Source organism: Lethenteron reissneri, chromosome 7, assembly GCF_015708825.2.
Source record: "Lethenteron reissneri isolate LAM-NWPU_2019-01 chromosome 7, ASM1570882v1, whole genome shotgun sequence".
In the NCBI taxonomy this organism is placed as follows: Eukaryota; Metazoa; Chordata; class Hyperoartia; order Petromyzontiformes; family Petromyzontidae; genus Lethenteron; species Lethenteron reissneri.
Genome location: NC_083785.1, coordinates 7,901,189 through 7,918,068, shown reverse-complemented (window position 1 = coordinate 7,918,068; position 16,880 = coordinate 7,901,189). Strand labels below are relative to the sequence as shown.

The 16,880-nt window shown below is 49.0% G+C and overlaps 1 protein-coding gene across 1 annotated transcript in view; it reads right to left on the bottom strand.

Annotated features, from left to right (window-relative positions):
* Window positions 1-16,880, bottom strand: part of LOC133357242 (sodium channel protein type 4 subunit alpha-like) — a 104,573-nt gene that overhangs the window by 46,360 nt on the left and 41,333 nt on the right. Inside the window, exons 3-7 of the mRNA XM_061575077.1 lie at window positions 16,407-16,522; window positions 9,950-10,042; window positions 2,083-2,211; window positions 1,066-1,157; window positions 57-278 (exon numbers count right to left, since the gene is read on the bottom strand). Coding sequence (XP_061431061.1) covers window positions 57-278; window positions 1,066-1,157; window positions 2,083-2,211; window positions 9,950-10,042; window positions 16,407-16,522 — 652 coding nt within the window. The remainder of the gene's footprint in view (window positions 1-56; window positions 279-1,065; window positions 1,158-2,082; window positions 2,212-9,949; window positions 10,043-16,406; window positions 16,523-16,880) is intronic.

Genomic DNA, 16,880 nt, shown 5'->3' with positions numbered 1-16,880 from the left:
GCGACATCGGAACAAGGCATCGCGGGTTCAGTCGCAACGAGCGCCCCGCCACCCACTCGTATCGTCGACGTAGGTCTGCCAGTCGAAGGGCTCCTCCGTCGTGTTGTACGCGAACGTGACGTTTGGCCGCGGCCAGAGGATGCACTTGTGCCGCAGGTTGCCCATGAAGAGCTGCAGGCCGATGAGGGCGAACACGCTGAGGCAGAAGACGGTGAGGATCACCACGTCCGACAGCTTCTTCACCGACTGGATCAGTGCCCCCACTATGGTCTTGAGGCCTGCGCGCAGAGCCAGCGACGTACGTACGTTGAACTTCTTTCGCACCGCACGCAAGCCAACCGCGCCAATCGGAGGTGCGTGTACTCTGCAAGATAGGCTACGCATCGGCAAATGTGACCGCGCGCAGGGCATTGTCACACGCGTTGGGGCGAGAGAGGAGTCGAGCTCGCGACTTTCCGACCGCGAGCCGTTCGCACTGCCGCTCAGTCAGCCTGACGGGGTCACCCCCCCCCCCCCCACCCAAGTCGACTCAAGCTCGTGCACGTGCATGGAATTATTGTTGTCAATCCACTGCTGGATGACGCACGTCTACAAATGCCACCCCCCCCCCCCCCTCTTAGCAAACCTCCGCCCCTCCCCGCCACCTCTCCGAGTATTTGAATAAACATTCCCCCATGTCATCAAATAAAACCAATGTTCGGAAAGATAATAGTTCCTCTTTTGAATAATTTGTGAGCCTCTTTCGTTTTGTAGGGGAAGGAGGAAGTGGTGGCAGTCACGGTGGCTCGCGGTGCTGTGATACGAACAGCGGCGGGCCGAGTTCGAATTCCCGCTCACGGCTAACATCAGTGGCGAAAATCTGAACCGATCCCCGGCCTGCCCTAGGACCACTCGTCCGTAACCGACTCGCCGGTACGGAGAGTCAGAATCAGACGAAGGCGGCCTGGCTCCGGCCACACCAACGCGTCGTGCGCCGCGTTAGCCTTAATAGGTGCTCGCTAACGGCACTTGCCCTGTGCAGGCTATACGGGAGGACCTTTGTCTTTGTGTGTGTGTGAACGTCACCCGGGATAACGGAGATGGTCTTGAGAGCTCGCAAAACCCGGAAGGTTCTCAGAGCCGAGACGTTCCCCAGGTCCACGAACTCCGTCACGTACCTGGGCAAAGTCACATGCGTGAACTACTGATACCACTCCTCACTACGAACAACTCGCTACGACTCCTCACTGCAGCAACTCCACATAAACCACCGGCACTCCTCACTTTTGATACAATTCCATCAAATCGACAAGGCTACTTACTATTAATGAATACGCTTTACGAATATTTAACGCTGCCTGCAAAATTAAAGAGGCGCAGATGTTTCCGCGAGCACACAATGGAGCCCACAGACACTTCCACGACGGAATCCACAGATTTCGGTCCCGCGCTAACGAATCATCTCGCGGATTTCTCCTCCTAAACATTCGGCGCAATAACCGAGGAGCGCTAACGCGCCCGAGAGAGGAACGTCCCACCCCGGAGACGGAGCGGATTAAAATCAGTGCACTTGCGGCTTGGGGGAGGGCCTTCATCCAGCAGTGGATTTTATCAGGGCTTACGATGACGATATTTTTATTCCCCACGTGACAGAAGCCGTGGATTTCTAGCCCCCCCCCCGCCCATCTGAACCCCTCACCCACAGCCTCACCCCCCCGAAACCACCACTCCCCCCCCCCCCTAACACCACTGGCCCCATGGCTGGCTGCACAGATCTATAATTTAACTCTTCTATTCTTATTTTACCAGGTGTGTAAGGGCCCCACTGAGCTATCTAACACGTATTTTTCTTTCTCAGAAGCGACCTGGCTACCACAAAACTAATAGGTCTCAACAACGTGGGCTTCATCGCGTGGACATTTATAGCAGTCGCCAAATTACTGTGAAACGCCGTGACGTTGATTCTAAATGCGGTGATGGGTGGGGGGGGGGAGGGAAATATCGGAGCACTCTGGACAAAAATCCACGCGACCACGCGGAGAGACAGAGAGAGACACCGCAAACGCCACATATACAGAACCCCCCCCTTCCCCCACAACGCACGCCATAGTGATGACGCTGAAGTCCAGCCAATTCCAGGGGTCCCGGAGGAAGGTGAAGTTGTCGATGACGAATCCTCTCGCGACGATCTTGATGAGCGACTCGAACGTGTAGATCCCCGTGAAGGTGTACCTGGGCGGAGGTTACGGCGGCATGGTTACAAAGGTGGCCCGGCGTGGTGCTGGCCACCCACCACCTCGTGTACCGTTCTGGCCTTCATAGGTGCTCGCTAACGGCACTTGCCCCGACATTCTGTTAAGGCTATACGGGGGATCCTTGTCTTTGTGCGTTTGGGGGGGAGGGGGGCAAACCGGAGCTCTCGGAGAAAATCCGCCGCGTGAGAGAAAGGAGGTGGGGGAGGATGCCCGACACCCTTTAAAATCTCTCGCACGCAAAAGATGGAAAGAGATGAAGATTAATGTTGCGCATAACTCGTCGGCAAGTAACCGTCTCCTCCTGCCGCACCAGCCTGATCCGTCGACCCTAGCCGTCTCCACGGTGCTGGATTCCAGGCAGCCACGTGCAGAGAGCCACCACCACCACCGCCACCGCGGCCTGGCTACGTGAAGATCGCACGGTGTTCCTCGTGGACAAAAGCCGGTGCTGTAAACACACCTCCACCAGGGCTTTCTACGCGCTGCCAGACCACGTGACTTCTGAGAAGTGGCCGAGCAGTCTCCCCATCATCTGGTCTTAAGACTGACAGAGACCCACAGACTCGCACAGAGCCCCGCAGAATCACATAGAGACCCGCAGACTCGCACAGAGACCCACAGACTCACACAGAGACCCACAGACTCACACAGAGAGCCACAGACTCGCACAGAGACCCACAGACTCGCACAGAGACCCACAGACTCGCACAGAGACCCGCAAAATCACACAGAGACCCGCAGACTCGCACAGAGACCCACAGACTCACACAGAGACCCACAAACTCGCACAGAGACCCACAGACTCACACAGAGACCCACAGACTCGCACAGAGACCCACAGACTCGCACAGAGACCCACAGACTCGCACAGAGACCCACAGACTCACATAGACCCATTGACTTACACAGAGACCCACAGACTCACTAAGACCCATTGACTAACAGAGATCCACAGACTCACATAAACCCACTGACTTACACAGAGACCCACAGACTCGCATAGACCCATAGACTAACACAGAGACCCACAGACTCGTACAGACAGCCGTACACTCAGAGACCCACATACTCCCATAGACCCATAAACCAACACAGAGACCCATAGATCCTGCCCTCACAGTATCCCACCACCATCTGGTCTTAGGCCTTCTCTTGCCCCGTGGTCGCCAGGCTCGTAGAGAGACCACTCCAAAGCCGACCTCAGTAACCGGGCCCTCCCTCCCCTCCACCCTGCACACGCGTCCCACCCAGCGAATCCAGGTTTTGCCTCAACGAACCCAGGTAGCCGGGATCGTAGCGGAGTGTTGCTAACCACTGCGCCACCACTCCGCGCTCAAGCAAAAACAGGACAGGTGCCAATTGCCACTGAGTGGTAGTGACGTCACTGCCGTGCTTGTGCCAGGCTAGGTGCATTTCGAGGCAATCACGTGAAGTGTGCAAGGCTCGATGACGGGTCATGGGACAGACTCAGGTGTTACGCGTCGACTGAGATGATGACTGGCAAATGCAAAGACAAAGATGTCACATATAGCCTTAGACTTTTGGAGCAAGTGCTGTTAGCGAGCACCTTTGAAAGCCGGCACAACACACGAAGGGGAGGGGGGGTAGCCAGCACCACGCCCGGCCGCCTTTGTCTCCCCCGGTGGCGATGATGAACAACACAACACCAAAGCACAGCATTCATTTGAGGCTGAGTCGCGTCTCGGGGGAGGCCCAGAACCGACTCGGATCAATCGTCACCGGAGTTGGTGGCCGTATGAGCAGCAGGGATCGAACTCGGGCGGCCGGGGCGGCCACCGCTCGCCACACATCGAGCTCATTGCATTAGATATGAGCTGCGGATGTGGGGAGACGCGCTCGCGCTGACGCGTCGCTGTGAGTGTGTATTATACATGAGCTTTGTTGTGGACGAGCGCAAAGGCGAGCAAGCGGGGCAGTAGCAGCAGGTGTGCGCGCACGCACGCGCACGCACGCGCGCACGCACGCGCACAGTCAAACAAAGGCAAATATCCCCCCAGCACCCCCCCCCCCACCGTCCATTACAAAAGAGCCGGCATACTCGTCGGGGCAAGTGCCGTCAGCGAGCAAACCCCCGAAGAAGAGCGAGCGACTCGCAAAGCGACCGACAAGCGGTGACTCACTGCTGACAAGACTCCCGTCGAATGTTGGAATATATCGAAAAGTTGTCCAGATTAGAATAATAATAATAGGTCTTCTTGGTTCTTTCGGTAAAGTCACGTAGAATGGAAATAATAAAATAATAAAAATAAAACATAACAAAATAACTCTCACGACGTTTCGGCCACAACGCAAGCAGCCGTCCTCAGGTGACGCTGTCTTCTCGACAGACCTGTTCTTCACAACGCAAGCAGCCGTCCTCAGGTGACGCTGTCTTCTCGACAGACCTGTTCTTCACCTGAGGACGGCTGCTTGCGTTGTGGCCGAAACGTCGTGAGAGTTATTTTGTTATGTTTTATTTTTATTATTTTATTATTTCCATTCTACGTGACTTTACCGAAAGAACCAAGAAGACCTATTATTATTATTCTAATCTGGACAACTTTTCGATATATTCCAACATTCGACGGGAACCAAGAAGATGAATCCCTGCAGTCACGAAAGCTTTAAATCGAAATAATAATAGGGTTTTCCCCCTTTTTTTCTGGCAACAAAACTGAAACCTCTTTACGAGGATTCAAACCCTATTATTATATTTTGGTACTGGCAGAAGAGGTCTAATGATGTAGATGCTCACCCCGAGCCCTCATTACTCTGATAGTGGAATTGTCTTTAAGCTGTGGATGCCTTTTGGCGTCCTCTGGTCTAGCACCAATTGAGACGAGGCTCAAAAGAAAGCCGTCTTTGGCGTGGACCAATCAGTTTCAAGGACAATGCATACATTATCAGAGTGTGTTTTTGTTTGCATTTTGACCGCAAGTATTGTGGTTAATGCAGACATTAATCCTTGTAAGAAAAAAGGTTTCAGTTTTGCTGCCAGAAAAAAGGGGGAAAACCCTATTATTATATTGGTACCGACAAAAGAAGTCTAATGAAGCTGTCCAGAGTTTTCTTTTCTTGTGTTGAGACAAATGCTGCTGAAATTATGGACTTCAAAACTAGGCGGGAAGGCGTGGGTCTGGTCTGGTCTGGCCGGCAGGCTGATGGGATGTGTTAAAAATAAACTTGTATTTTTTTTAAGTGGGGGGGGGGGGGGTGGGGGGGGGGGCAGATGCTGGGCAGCAGGCTTCGTGTCTAGTTATGTATCTCGTGTTATCTATTCCAAAGCCTACGTTTGATTCTCCGCGACAGCTGACACCGAGTGGCGAGTGTCATCTGAACCGGACCTCCTATCCTTCACAAACCTGCATTGACCAACGTGGTAAAGTATGGTAACCCCCCCCCCCCCCCCCCACCTCTCGAACAACATTGCACCAGGAAGCCTTCATCAAGCAGTGGATTGACAAACAGCTTGTCGAAAACTATTTTATAAGGTCAGCATTGTGGATGAGGTTGTGGCAAGCACCAACAACGAGCGGAGCGCCGGGCAGCTAAAACGCAGAAAGTTGGCACAGTAGGGGGGTACAGCTGGTGGTGCATCTACCGGTCATCTCAGTTAGCCAACCCATGGCACCTGCAGGGTCTGTCCCGAGACCTCCTGCACCTAGCCTGGCACAGTGGGGGGTACAGCTGGTGGTGCATCTACCAGTCATCTCAGTCAGCCAACCCACGGCACCTGCAGGGTCTGTCCCGAGACCTCCTGCACCTAGCCTGGCACAGTGGGGGGTACAGCTGGTGGTGCATCTACCGGTCATCTCAGTCAGCCAACCCATGGCACCTGCAGGGTCTGTCCCGAGACCAGTCAGGCAGCGAGCCTTCGACACTTCACGTGGCCTCAAAGTGCACCTAGCCTGGCACAGACGCCGTGGAGACGTCACCGTCACTTAGTGGCGAATGGCGCGTGGTATTGGTATTGCCAAGCGCCACGCAAAACCGTCTTTGTCTCTAACCTATGCCCCAACATAAAGCTCCGACACATCAGTGGGCAAGCACTGCTAGCGAGCACCTATCAAGATGGGGCTATGGCGAACACGGGAGCCGCGTGGCCAACAACCATCCCTGACCACCTTGTGTCTGCCCAGTGTCAAGGTGTTCACACATTGCACCAGGTACGTACGCATACATTTCGGGTGGAGGCAGCCTCGGAGAGGGCTGGGGAATCGAACTCGGATCGCCGGAGTACGGAGCACAGCGTCACCACTCCCAACACAAAGGCAAAGATACCCCCGTGTAGCCTTAACAGGCTGTTGGGGCAAGTGCTGTTAGCGAGTAGCACCTACGAAGGCTGGCAAGGCACACTTAGGGGGTGGGTGGCCAGCACCGTGCCCGGTTATAAATGGTGCATCTCATTCTACCACATAGTCCAAGATCAACCACCATCCTATCTCCCCTGCCTATGAACGACTCCTCTGCCTCTCGCCATGAGAAGCGGTGGCATTTTAGGCGCCGCCATATACCGTACATCCACGCCGTGCGGCTTATCCCTCGGTTTACGAAAGGGATGCGTTCTTTAAAAAAATACGGCATCTCGTAAATCCATTAAAACTAAAAATCAGGGGATGTCATTCCAACTCTACTCTTTAACCTAAAACACACCACCTACATCACTTTTTACAATACAAAAAAACATTAATGAGCAAATTATTAAAACGATTTACTAATACCAATTGATGTATTCATCTTTTTCAGGAGAACTCGCCAAAAAGATCTGCTGCACGTGGAGGCGCCGGAGAGAAATTTCGCTCACGCGGGAAATTCGAAGTTTTTGGTCGAAAAAGTGCACGTAAACCTGTCGCTTTTGCATTAACGCGACATTTCGTGAAAGCGAGCGTTCGTTAAACGCGGGAGCCCGCGGAGCAAACGTGGAGACCCACGGACTCGCAGAGAGGCCCAAATACTGAACTGATGTCGATAACAAGTAAACCCGTAAAAACAAAGTTTTTCACTATAAATCCTTTATATGCGTGGCGGCTAGAGTCCTCTCGTCCTCTGGCTTGAGATGGCTGCCACCTATGGGTCAAATGATTGCATGCCACCATTAAGCAATTGGTAATGAAATATATATTTTTCCTTAAAAGTGTAAAATTTTGGAATTTTTTTTCACGAACATTAATTGTCTCGCACAACGAGTCTGTTTGCAAAATGTCAGCTCGATTGGATCACGGGAAGTGGGTTAAAAAACGACCGAAAGATTTGCACGGTCGTAAGCGCGCAAGCAAGCACGCAAGCACGCAAGCAAGCAAGCGAACTTAATATAAAGGATTTCAAAAAACAACACAACACACGATCATCACACATCACCCCACTGCCTTAGAGAGGAACACACATTTAGGTAACGGTCCAGGCACCATCAGCACACAAAGGAGCCAGAAAGGTCGATGCTACATCGAGACCCCATATAAACACGTAGAGACACGTAGACTCGCATCGAGGTTGACAACGTGCATACGTACGGACACACAAACTCGAATAGACCCATTACACTCACACAGAGACCCATGCCCAAATAGGAACCCATAAACCGCACACAGAAACTAAGACTTATATCGAGGCCTATGGACTCACACAGAGAAACCTGAAATAAATAAATGTGTCCACTGTCTGTGTAGCGTGCCATGTTAGACGCTATGCGAGTCCACAATGCGTTGTTCTCTAGGGCTGATGTACATGCTTTTAGAAGCGATGGTCTTAGAGAGTGCTTCGCTTCAGACGATAATCACATATTTATTCACTTTTGTGGGCCAAATTAATTATTTTGCAGTACAGTACTGTACCAGCGCCTTGCTATCACGCCCGGTGCACGTGATTGCACTGAACCACCCTGGACTATTAATGGGGTTACGAATTTATTTACAAAATTTATTTTTGCTTGTGCCCTGAAATAGAGATCAGTGTACATTAGTATTAATTTTCAAAATCTTATTTTTTTAATACAAACTATATCATAAAAATCTATCTCATCCCACTAAAAACTAAAACTAAATATATACACGCCCTTAATTTTCCTTTATTATTATTATTATTATTTTTGTTCACATTCATTTTCAAATTGTATTTCCCACTTTGCTCGGGGCAGCTGCTTACGCAGTCGACACGTGACCTCCAACACCTGCCTCTGCTCTTTAGGCCCTCTGTGTCCCCTGGTCACCAGACTCACGGAGGCCACTCCAATAGCACACGTGCCCCACCTATCACCGCCTCGTCCTTGCTGTCACATCCGCAACGCTTTGTCGTTATTGCTCTATTACAAACCCACCAGGTTGTTTACCCTGTACTCACGCAAAAAAAAAATTGCAAGCATCTTCAACGCGCGCCGAGCTGCACACGCATTCTACCCAGGGAAACTGGATAAGAGGACATTGTGTGTGTGACATTGTGTGTGTGACACTGTGTGTGTGACACTGTGTGTGTGTGACATTGTGTGTGTGACATTGTGTGGGGAGCGGTAGTGTAGCGGTTAGCGCGCTGCGCTATGAACCTGGCGACCCGGGTTCGATTCCCGCTCACGGCTAACACCAGTGACGATTATCTGAACCGGTCCTGGGCCTCCCCTAGGTCGACTCAGCCTTAAATGAGTACCTGGTGCGGTGTGTAAACATCGCCACTAGGGAGACAAAGGCGGTCGGGCGTGGTGCTGGCCACCCACCCCCTCGTGTACCGTTCCGGCCTTCATAGGTGCTCGCTAACAGCACTTGCCCCTACAGTCTGTTCAGGCTATACGGGGGATCTTTGTCTTTGTGACATTGTGTGTGTGACACTGTGTGTGTGACACTGTGTGTGTGACATTGTGTGTGACATTGTGTGTGTGACATTGTGTGTGTGACACTGTGTGTGTGACACTGTGTGTGTGACACTGTGTGTGTGACACTGTGTGTGTGACATTGTGTCATCTCGGTCATCTCGGTCATTCGATCCGTGGCACCTGCTGGGTCTGCCCCATGACCTCCTGCCAGCGGGCGTTCGACACTTCACGTGGCCTCAAGGTGCACTTGGCCTGGAACAAGCGTCGTGGTGACGTCACCGCCACTTAGTGGCGAATGGCGGTTGTTGTTGTGACATTGTGTGTGTGACATTGTGTGTGTGACACTGTGTGTGTGACACTGTGTGTGTGACATTGTATGTGTGACACTGTGTGTGTGACATTGTGTATGTGACACTGTGTGTGTGACACTGTGTGTGTGACATTGTGTGTGTGACACTGTGTGTGTGACACTGTGTGTGTGACATTGTGTGTGTGACATTGTGTGTGTGATATTGTGTGTGTGACATTGTGTGTGTCAACCCGGGGAGCGGTAGTGTAGTGGTTAGCGCGCTGCGCTATGAACCTGGCGACCCGGGTTCGATTCCCGCTCACGGCTAACACCAGTGACGATTATTTGAACCGGTCCTGGGCCTCCCCTAGGTCGACTCAGCCTTAAATGAGTACCTGGTGCGGTGTGTAAACATCGCCACTGGGGAGACAAAGGCGGTCGGGCGTGGTGTTGGCCACCCACCCCCTCGTGTGCCGTGCCGGCCTTCATAGGTGCTCGCTAACAGCACTTGCCCCTACAGTCTGTTAAGGCTATACGGGGGATCTTTGTCTTTGTTTTGTCAACCCGGTGAACGTGTTGGAGATTGTGTGCGGGGCAAGGCAAGTGATTGACAGCTGCAGGACTTACTCGACGTTCTTGGACCAATCGGGTGGATCGCTCATCGTCATGAAGACGCAGTTGGTGATGATGGTGACCATGATGAACAGGCTGAATATCGTGGCTCGGAGTTAGGGAGATCCTTCACCACCATTAGCATCACATCGACATCATCTTCCCATCACGGCCATGCTACTCCCTCGCCCATCATGTCATACATCACTCCACGGCGATCTCTCCATTACAGCCCTCCTAGAATTATCACAGCCACACAGCATCCCATACATCACAGCACCCGCCATATATCCATCTCCGCTTCCATCAATTTCCGAAAAACCCTACCATTATACATTCCATTACCTCCCCTCTCCCATCACTTCCCCCATCACTTACACGTCCCCCGACATCGCTGCTTACATGACCTCCATATCACCCCACCCCATCACTCATCACCTCCCCGTCACTCCAAGCCCATCACCACCTGCACCAACAGGCAATGGCCTTTAAAAAAAAAAAATCTAATTTGAATTAGAAGCTGTAGGAAAAATTTATAAACTTAAAGGAAATACAAAAAAAAAGTTTTTGTTTATCATTCACTGCCACCTAAATACATTCATTGGAGATATAACAAGTTCATGAAGTTTTAATATTTTTACATTTTCCAGCCCTGCAATTTCCTGCTCACGCCACTGCAGCAGAAGAGCCTCTACTGGAGCCCCCTCGAGAGAGAATTTTGGCCAAATCTCCCGCGCAGACTGGCATGTCTCGGAAGAGGCGGGAGCTCCCACACTTTACCCCACCGCACCTGCCGATAGACTAAAGGTCGTACGAATTTATGGAAAGGTGAATTGTATTGATTTGTAAATAGATCGACATTTTTTGAACCCCTCCGGTCGAATGATCGGACGCAGGAGGGAAGTGGTCGGCGCGCTGCACTAAGAACCCAGCGGCACGAGTTCGATTCCCGCTCGCGGCCACCAACACCAGTGACGATTATCTGAACCGATCCTGGGCCTCCCCTAGGTCGACTCAGCCTCAAATGAGTACTTGGTGCGGTGTGTAAACATCGCCACTGGGGAGGCAAAGGCGGCCGGGCGTATGTGCTGGTGAACAGCACTTGCCCCAACCAAAAGGATGTTAAGGCTATAGGGGGCAGTTCCCAGAACCATATTTATATTCTTGAGTTTTTTCGGTAAAGTCACGTAGGTAAAAAATTCAAATTCTAATTAATAAAAGTAAAATAAAATACTTTTATTAATTTACATTTTTTACCTACGTGACTTTACCGAAAAAACCCAAGAATATGAATCCTTGCAGTCACGAAAGCTTTAAATCTAGAATTAGCACCATATCTGGTGGTTACTCCACAACTAGTGTTAGTGGCAGTGACCGGGTACAGAACTCAAATTAAAAGTCAGGCAGGCGCTTCGAATGCAAGGGTAGCATCAGTGGCCAATTGCATTGATCTATCATCCTGACGATAGCCAATAACATTGATTTGTCATCCTGACTCTATGAGGTGTCAGTGGCCAATCGCATTGATTTATCATCCTGATTATAACCAATCACATTGATTTATTATCCTGCCTCTTAGCCAATTACATTGACCTCTCACCCTGCCTCCAGAGGCATCAGTAGCCAATGACATTGATCTCTCTCACACTGCCGATAACCAATCATATTGATCTCTCACTGCCTATAGCCAGCAAATTGATCGATTGCATTGCCTAAAGAGGCATCGGTAGTCAATAACAAAGATCTTGCGTGAATGACACAGTGAAGCGAAACCGAATAAACAGAAACGCAAGACGTGGGGACTTATTTCACCGTCTGGGTGTGTCGGTCATCATTCGAAACCAACTAAAGACCATGGGGGGGGGGCTGTCTTGGGGTGAAGCAGAGGAAACTGCTGAAGACCGTCCGGAGTTGTGGGCTTGTTGCGGCCTTGCGCCCCAGAGGGAGCGAAAAGGAGTCGGATAAGCTGGGTCTGTCGGTGGCTTGGGAAAGCCTTCATTTAGCAGTGGATTGAACATGGCTTTTGATAGCGGTGTTATGTTTTTGGGTAGCATCTTCCTTTAGGCGATGCGGATCAACCTAACTACTATTTCAGATTGCATTTGAACGTTTTAAGGGAGGATAATCATGACCACAGAATCGGAATATTTTATATTGAAGGAATCCGATTATATATAAAGCTCTTTTTTTCACAAGATGTCAAATTAATGTACAGGAGGACTTGGGGTTTCTTTTTATTAAAGAAAGGAGGCTTTAAAGCAGGGGTGGGGAACCTTTTTTCTGCCAAGGGCTATTTGGATATTTCTAACATCATTCACGGGCCATACAAAATTATCATCTTAAAAATTAGCCTGTTATATTTGGTCAAACATTTAATTAACTCGCCCCTAATGCGATGGCTGTAACTGCTTCTCTTTGGTGAGGCGTGTGATGTTAGCTGGTGTTGACGACGTTCCTACTCGCAACTGCTTTTCCAGGTTTGCTCCTAGATTCATTGAATCTCGAGTCCATGCCTGCGGTTGCCTTGGCAGGGCCACATCAAATGATTTCGCGGGCCTCATACGGCCCGCGGGCCGGACGTTCCCTACCCCTGTGTTAAAGAAATAGAATTGTGACTGATTGACGGAAACTTTGGCCAACAAAACCCCTTCCGCGTTCCTCGAAGACGCATTTTGCCATTCTCTCACCTCACCCACGGTCGCCCCCACCAAGTGAACTGCTGCCCCCTCCCCCCCCACCCCCCCCGAGAGACACGTGGCGTGGCCACCACTCGCTCCTGCCTCACCCAGTAGGGGGCCAGCCATGGAGTAGGCACGCACAAGTCTGTCAAATATGCCTGACGCAACCCCCCGCCCCCCGAATCCTAAAGAACGGCTGATATTTAATCCACGCAGAAACGATCAAGGATTAATAATATTAAGGGGCCGCCCATGAATGACGTCACGCGATTTTGGACGATTTTTACCCCCCCCCCCCCTCGTCACACGGCGTCCGACAAAAAGTCAGACCCCCCTCAAATATGACGTCACAAAGCTCTGCCCCCCCTCCCACCCCCAAAAAAATAAAACATGCTTCAAATCGCTTTAACCTATTGTCATTGTAGTGCGTATTTAATGTGGCGCTGCACTCTGATGTTGTAGGAGAAAACATTTTTTAAAAAGTCTATTTTATTAAGTATAACGTGTTGTCTATATTTATTTAAAGTTGCGCATTTTGATGTGACGTCACATTTCTCACCCCCCCCCCCCCTCATAACACATCGTCACAAATGTCTGACCCCTCTCCCCCCCCAGGTGCGTGACGTCATTTATGGACGGCCCCTAAATGTCCAAATGATGGTGCCACTTTGTAGAGCTACCGATCATTTGTGAAAGCCAGGTCGCTCAGAGGGCTTTGACCGGCAGGAAAGATGGGGATGGTTGAGTTAATATTTGGATGTTTGTGTGATTTGTGTACCTTGCACTTTGCGCTCCTATCAGTGTTTTTGTATTTTCGTTGACGTAACGTTCTTACCCCGTGACCCGACTGGACATCTGTGAAAAAGAGCTTTATAGCTCATCGTGATTTCTCCAGTCTAAATTAAAATTCAGATTGTGGCACTCCTTCAGCTGATAACATCGTTACTACACCACTGAAAATGTAGCTACTACACCACTGATAATGTAGTTACTACACCACTGAAAATGTAGCTACTACGCCACTGATAATGTAGCTACTACGCCACTGATAATGTAGTCACTACACCACTGATAATGTAGTTACTACACCACTGATAATGTAGTTACTACGCCACTGATAATGTAGTCACTACGCCACTGATAATGTAGTTACTACGCCACTGATAATGTAGTTACTACGCCACTGATAATGTAGTTACTACGCCACTGATAATGTAGTTACTACACCACTGATAATGTAGTTACTACGCCACTGATAATGTAGCTACTACGCCACTGATAATGTAGTTACTACGCCACTGATAATGTAGTTACTACGCCACTGATAATGTAGTCACTACGCCACTGATAATGTAGTCACTACGCCACTGATAATGTAGTCACTACGCCACTGATAATGTAGTTACTACGCCACTGATAATGTAGTCACTACGCCACTGATAATGTAGCTACTACGCCACTGATAATGTAGTTTCTACGCCACTGATAATGTAGTTACTACACCACTGATAATGTAGTTACTACGCCACTGATAATGTAGTTACTACGCCACTGATAATGTAGTTACTACGCCACTGATAATGTAGTCACTACGCCACTGATAATGTAGTTACTACGCCACTGATAATGTAGCTACTACGCCACTGATAATGTAGTCACTACACCACTGATAATGTAGTTACTACACCACTGATAATGTAGTTACTACGCCACTGATAATGTAGTCACTACACCACTGATAATGTAGTCACTACGCCACTGATAATGTAGTTACTACGCCACTGATAATGTAGTTACTACGCCACTGATAATGTAGTTACTACACCACTGATAATGTAGTTACTACACCACTGATAATGTAGTCACTACACCACTGATAATGTAGTCACTACACCACTGATAATGTAGTTACTACACCACTGATAATGTAGTCACTACACCACTGATAATGTAGTTACTACACCACTGATAATGTAGTCACTACGCAACTGATAATGTAGTCACTACACCACTGATAATGTAGTCACTACTACACCACTGATAATGTATCTACTACACCACTGATAATGTAGTCACTACACCACTGATAATGTAGTTACTACGCCACAGATAATGTAGTCACTACGCCACTGATAATGTAGTTACTACACCACTAATAATGTAGTTACTACGCCACTGATAATGTAGTTACTATACCACTGATAATGTAGTTACTACACTACTGATAATGTAGTCACTATACACCACTGATAATGTAGCTACTACACCACTGATAATGTAGCTACTATGCCACTGATAATGTAGTTAGTTACTACACCACTGATAATGTAGTTACTAGGTCACTGATAATGTCACTACTACACCACTGATAATGTAGCTACTACACCACTGATAATGTAGTTACTACGCCACTGATAATGTCACTACTACGCCACTGATAATGTAGTTACTACGCCATTGATAATGTAGTTACTACGCCACTGATAATGTCACTACTACGCCACTGATAATGTAGTTACTACGCCACTGATAATGTAGTTAATACGCCACTGATAATGTAGCTACTACACCACTGATAATGTAGTTACTACGTCACTGATAATGTAGTTACTACGCCACTGATAATGTAGTTACTACACCACTGATCATGTTGTTACTACGCCACTGATAATGTCGCTACTACGACGCTGGCCTCACCAGAAGCTGTTGAATGGATCGCTCACCTCGACACCGAACGATGACTACTTCCCCAGCCATACGAAGAAAAAGACGAGGACCCCTCCCCCCGCCCACCACTCTTCACCCTCCATTCTGCCACATCTGTCCTCATTTAGGGGCCGTCCATAAATGACGTACACACGATTTTGGACGATTTTTGACCCCCCATCCCTCGTCACACGGCGTCACAAAAAGTCAGACCTCCCCCCAAAAACATATTTCCATTTTGAAAATAAAACATGCTTCAAATCGCTTTGAAGCATGTTTTATTTTTGTTGGAGAAAACATTTATTAAAAAGTCTATTCAATTAAGTAGAACGTGTTGTCTATATTGATTTAAAGTTGCGCATTTTGATGTGACGTTACATTTCTCAAACACCCACCCCCCATTCTGCCACATCTGTCCTCATTTAGGGGCCGTCCATAAATGACGTCACACGATTTTGGACGATTTTTGACCCCCCATCCCTCGTCACACGGCGTCACAAAAAGTCAGACCTCCCCCCAAAAACATATTTCCATTTTGAAAATAAAACATGCTTCAAATCGCTTTGAAGCATGTTTTATTTTTGTTGGAGAAAACATTTATTAAAAAGTCTTTTCAATTAAGTAGAACGTGTTGTCTATATTGATTTAAAGTTGCGCATTTTGATGTGACGTTACATTTCTCAAACACCCACCCCCCCTCGTCACACATCGTCACAAATGTCTGACCCCCTCCCCCCCCCCCCGCTAGGTGCGTGACGTCATTTATGGACGGCCCCCTACACTCTTTTAAAACCACTCAAGTTTAAGCGCCAATGTAATTTTACAACATAATTGCAACCTCTATTACATTCGCTTTTATTTTTAAATCTGTAATTTTGGAAGGCTTTGATCAGAATCAGAATCTTTATTCACCCTGTAGAAATCCGATGAGCTAAGAAGCTCTTTTTGACAGAAATTACCTTTTGTCTGCGGGCCGAGTCGCCCCCTTTGAAAGAGAGCTTCCTTAGCCCTTACGGCCTTTACTCCGGCGGGAAATGAAGTTCCCATCCCAAACCTGTAATTCCTCGGCAACTCCAAAAGGATATGTGTGGGTAAGGACCCTGATGGCACCTCGCCTCATTAAGTTGAAGGGGCTGATCATGTAGAGCGCCGGGGTGGCGCTGAATCGGAAGATTGCCTTGCCTTTGTTGACAACGATGAACGTCTGTGACACACGGGGGGAAGGGGGGTCAGGGGTCAGAGGTTACATTTATCGAAGTGTTTTTTTTTGTTGACAATCAATCGTGGAGGAGGTGGGGGGGGGGGGTTCTATTATTTATTTGCATCGTCCGGTAACCGCAAAAAGAAAACCAGTTAGTAAAAAATATTTAGTGGTTACCGGTTTCACCACGCGTATACAGGGACCCATCTATTTATGAACATTCGACCTACGAACTTTCAGAGATACGAACAAACGAGTCCATATGGTTCAGTCGCTTGTTCGGACTGAGAGTCGTAAGCTCAACCACCGCACAATAGATGACGGTAGTGGCATCAACATCTGCAGAACGTGATGAGCCAGT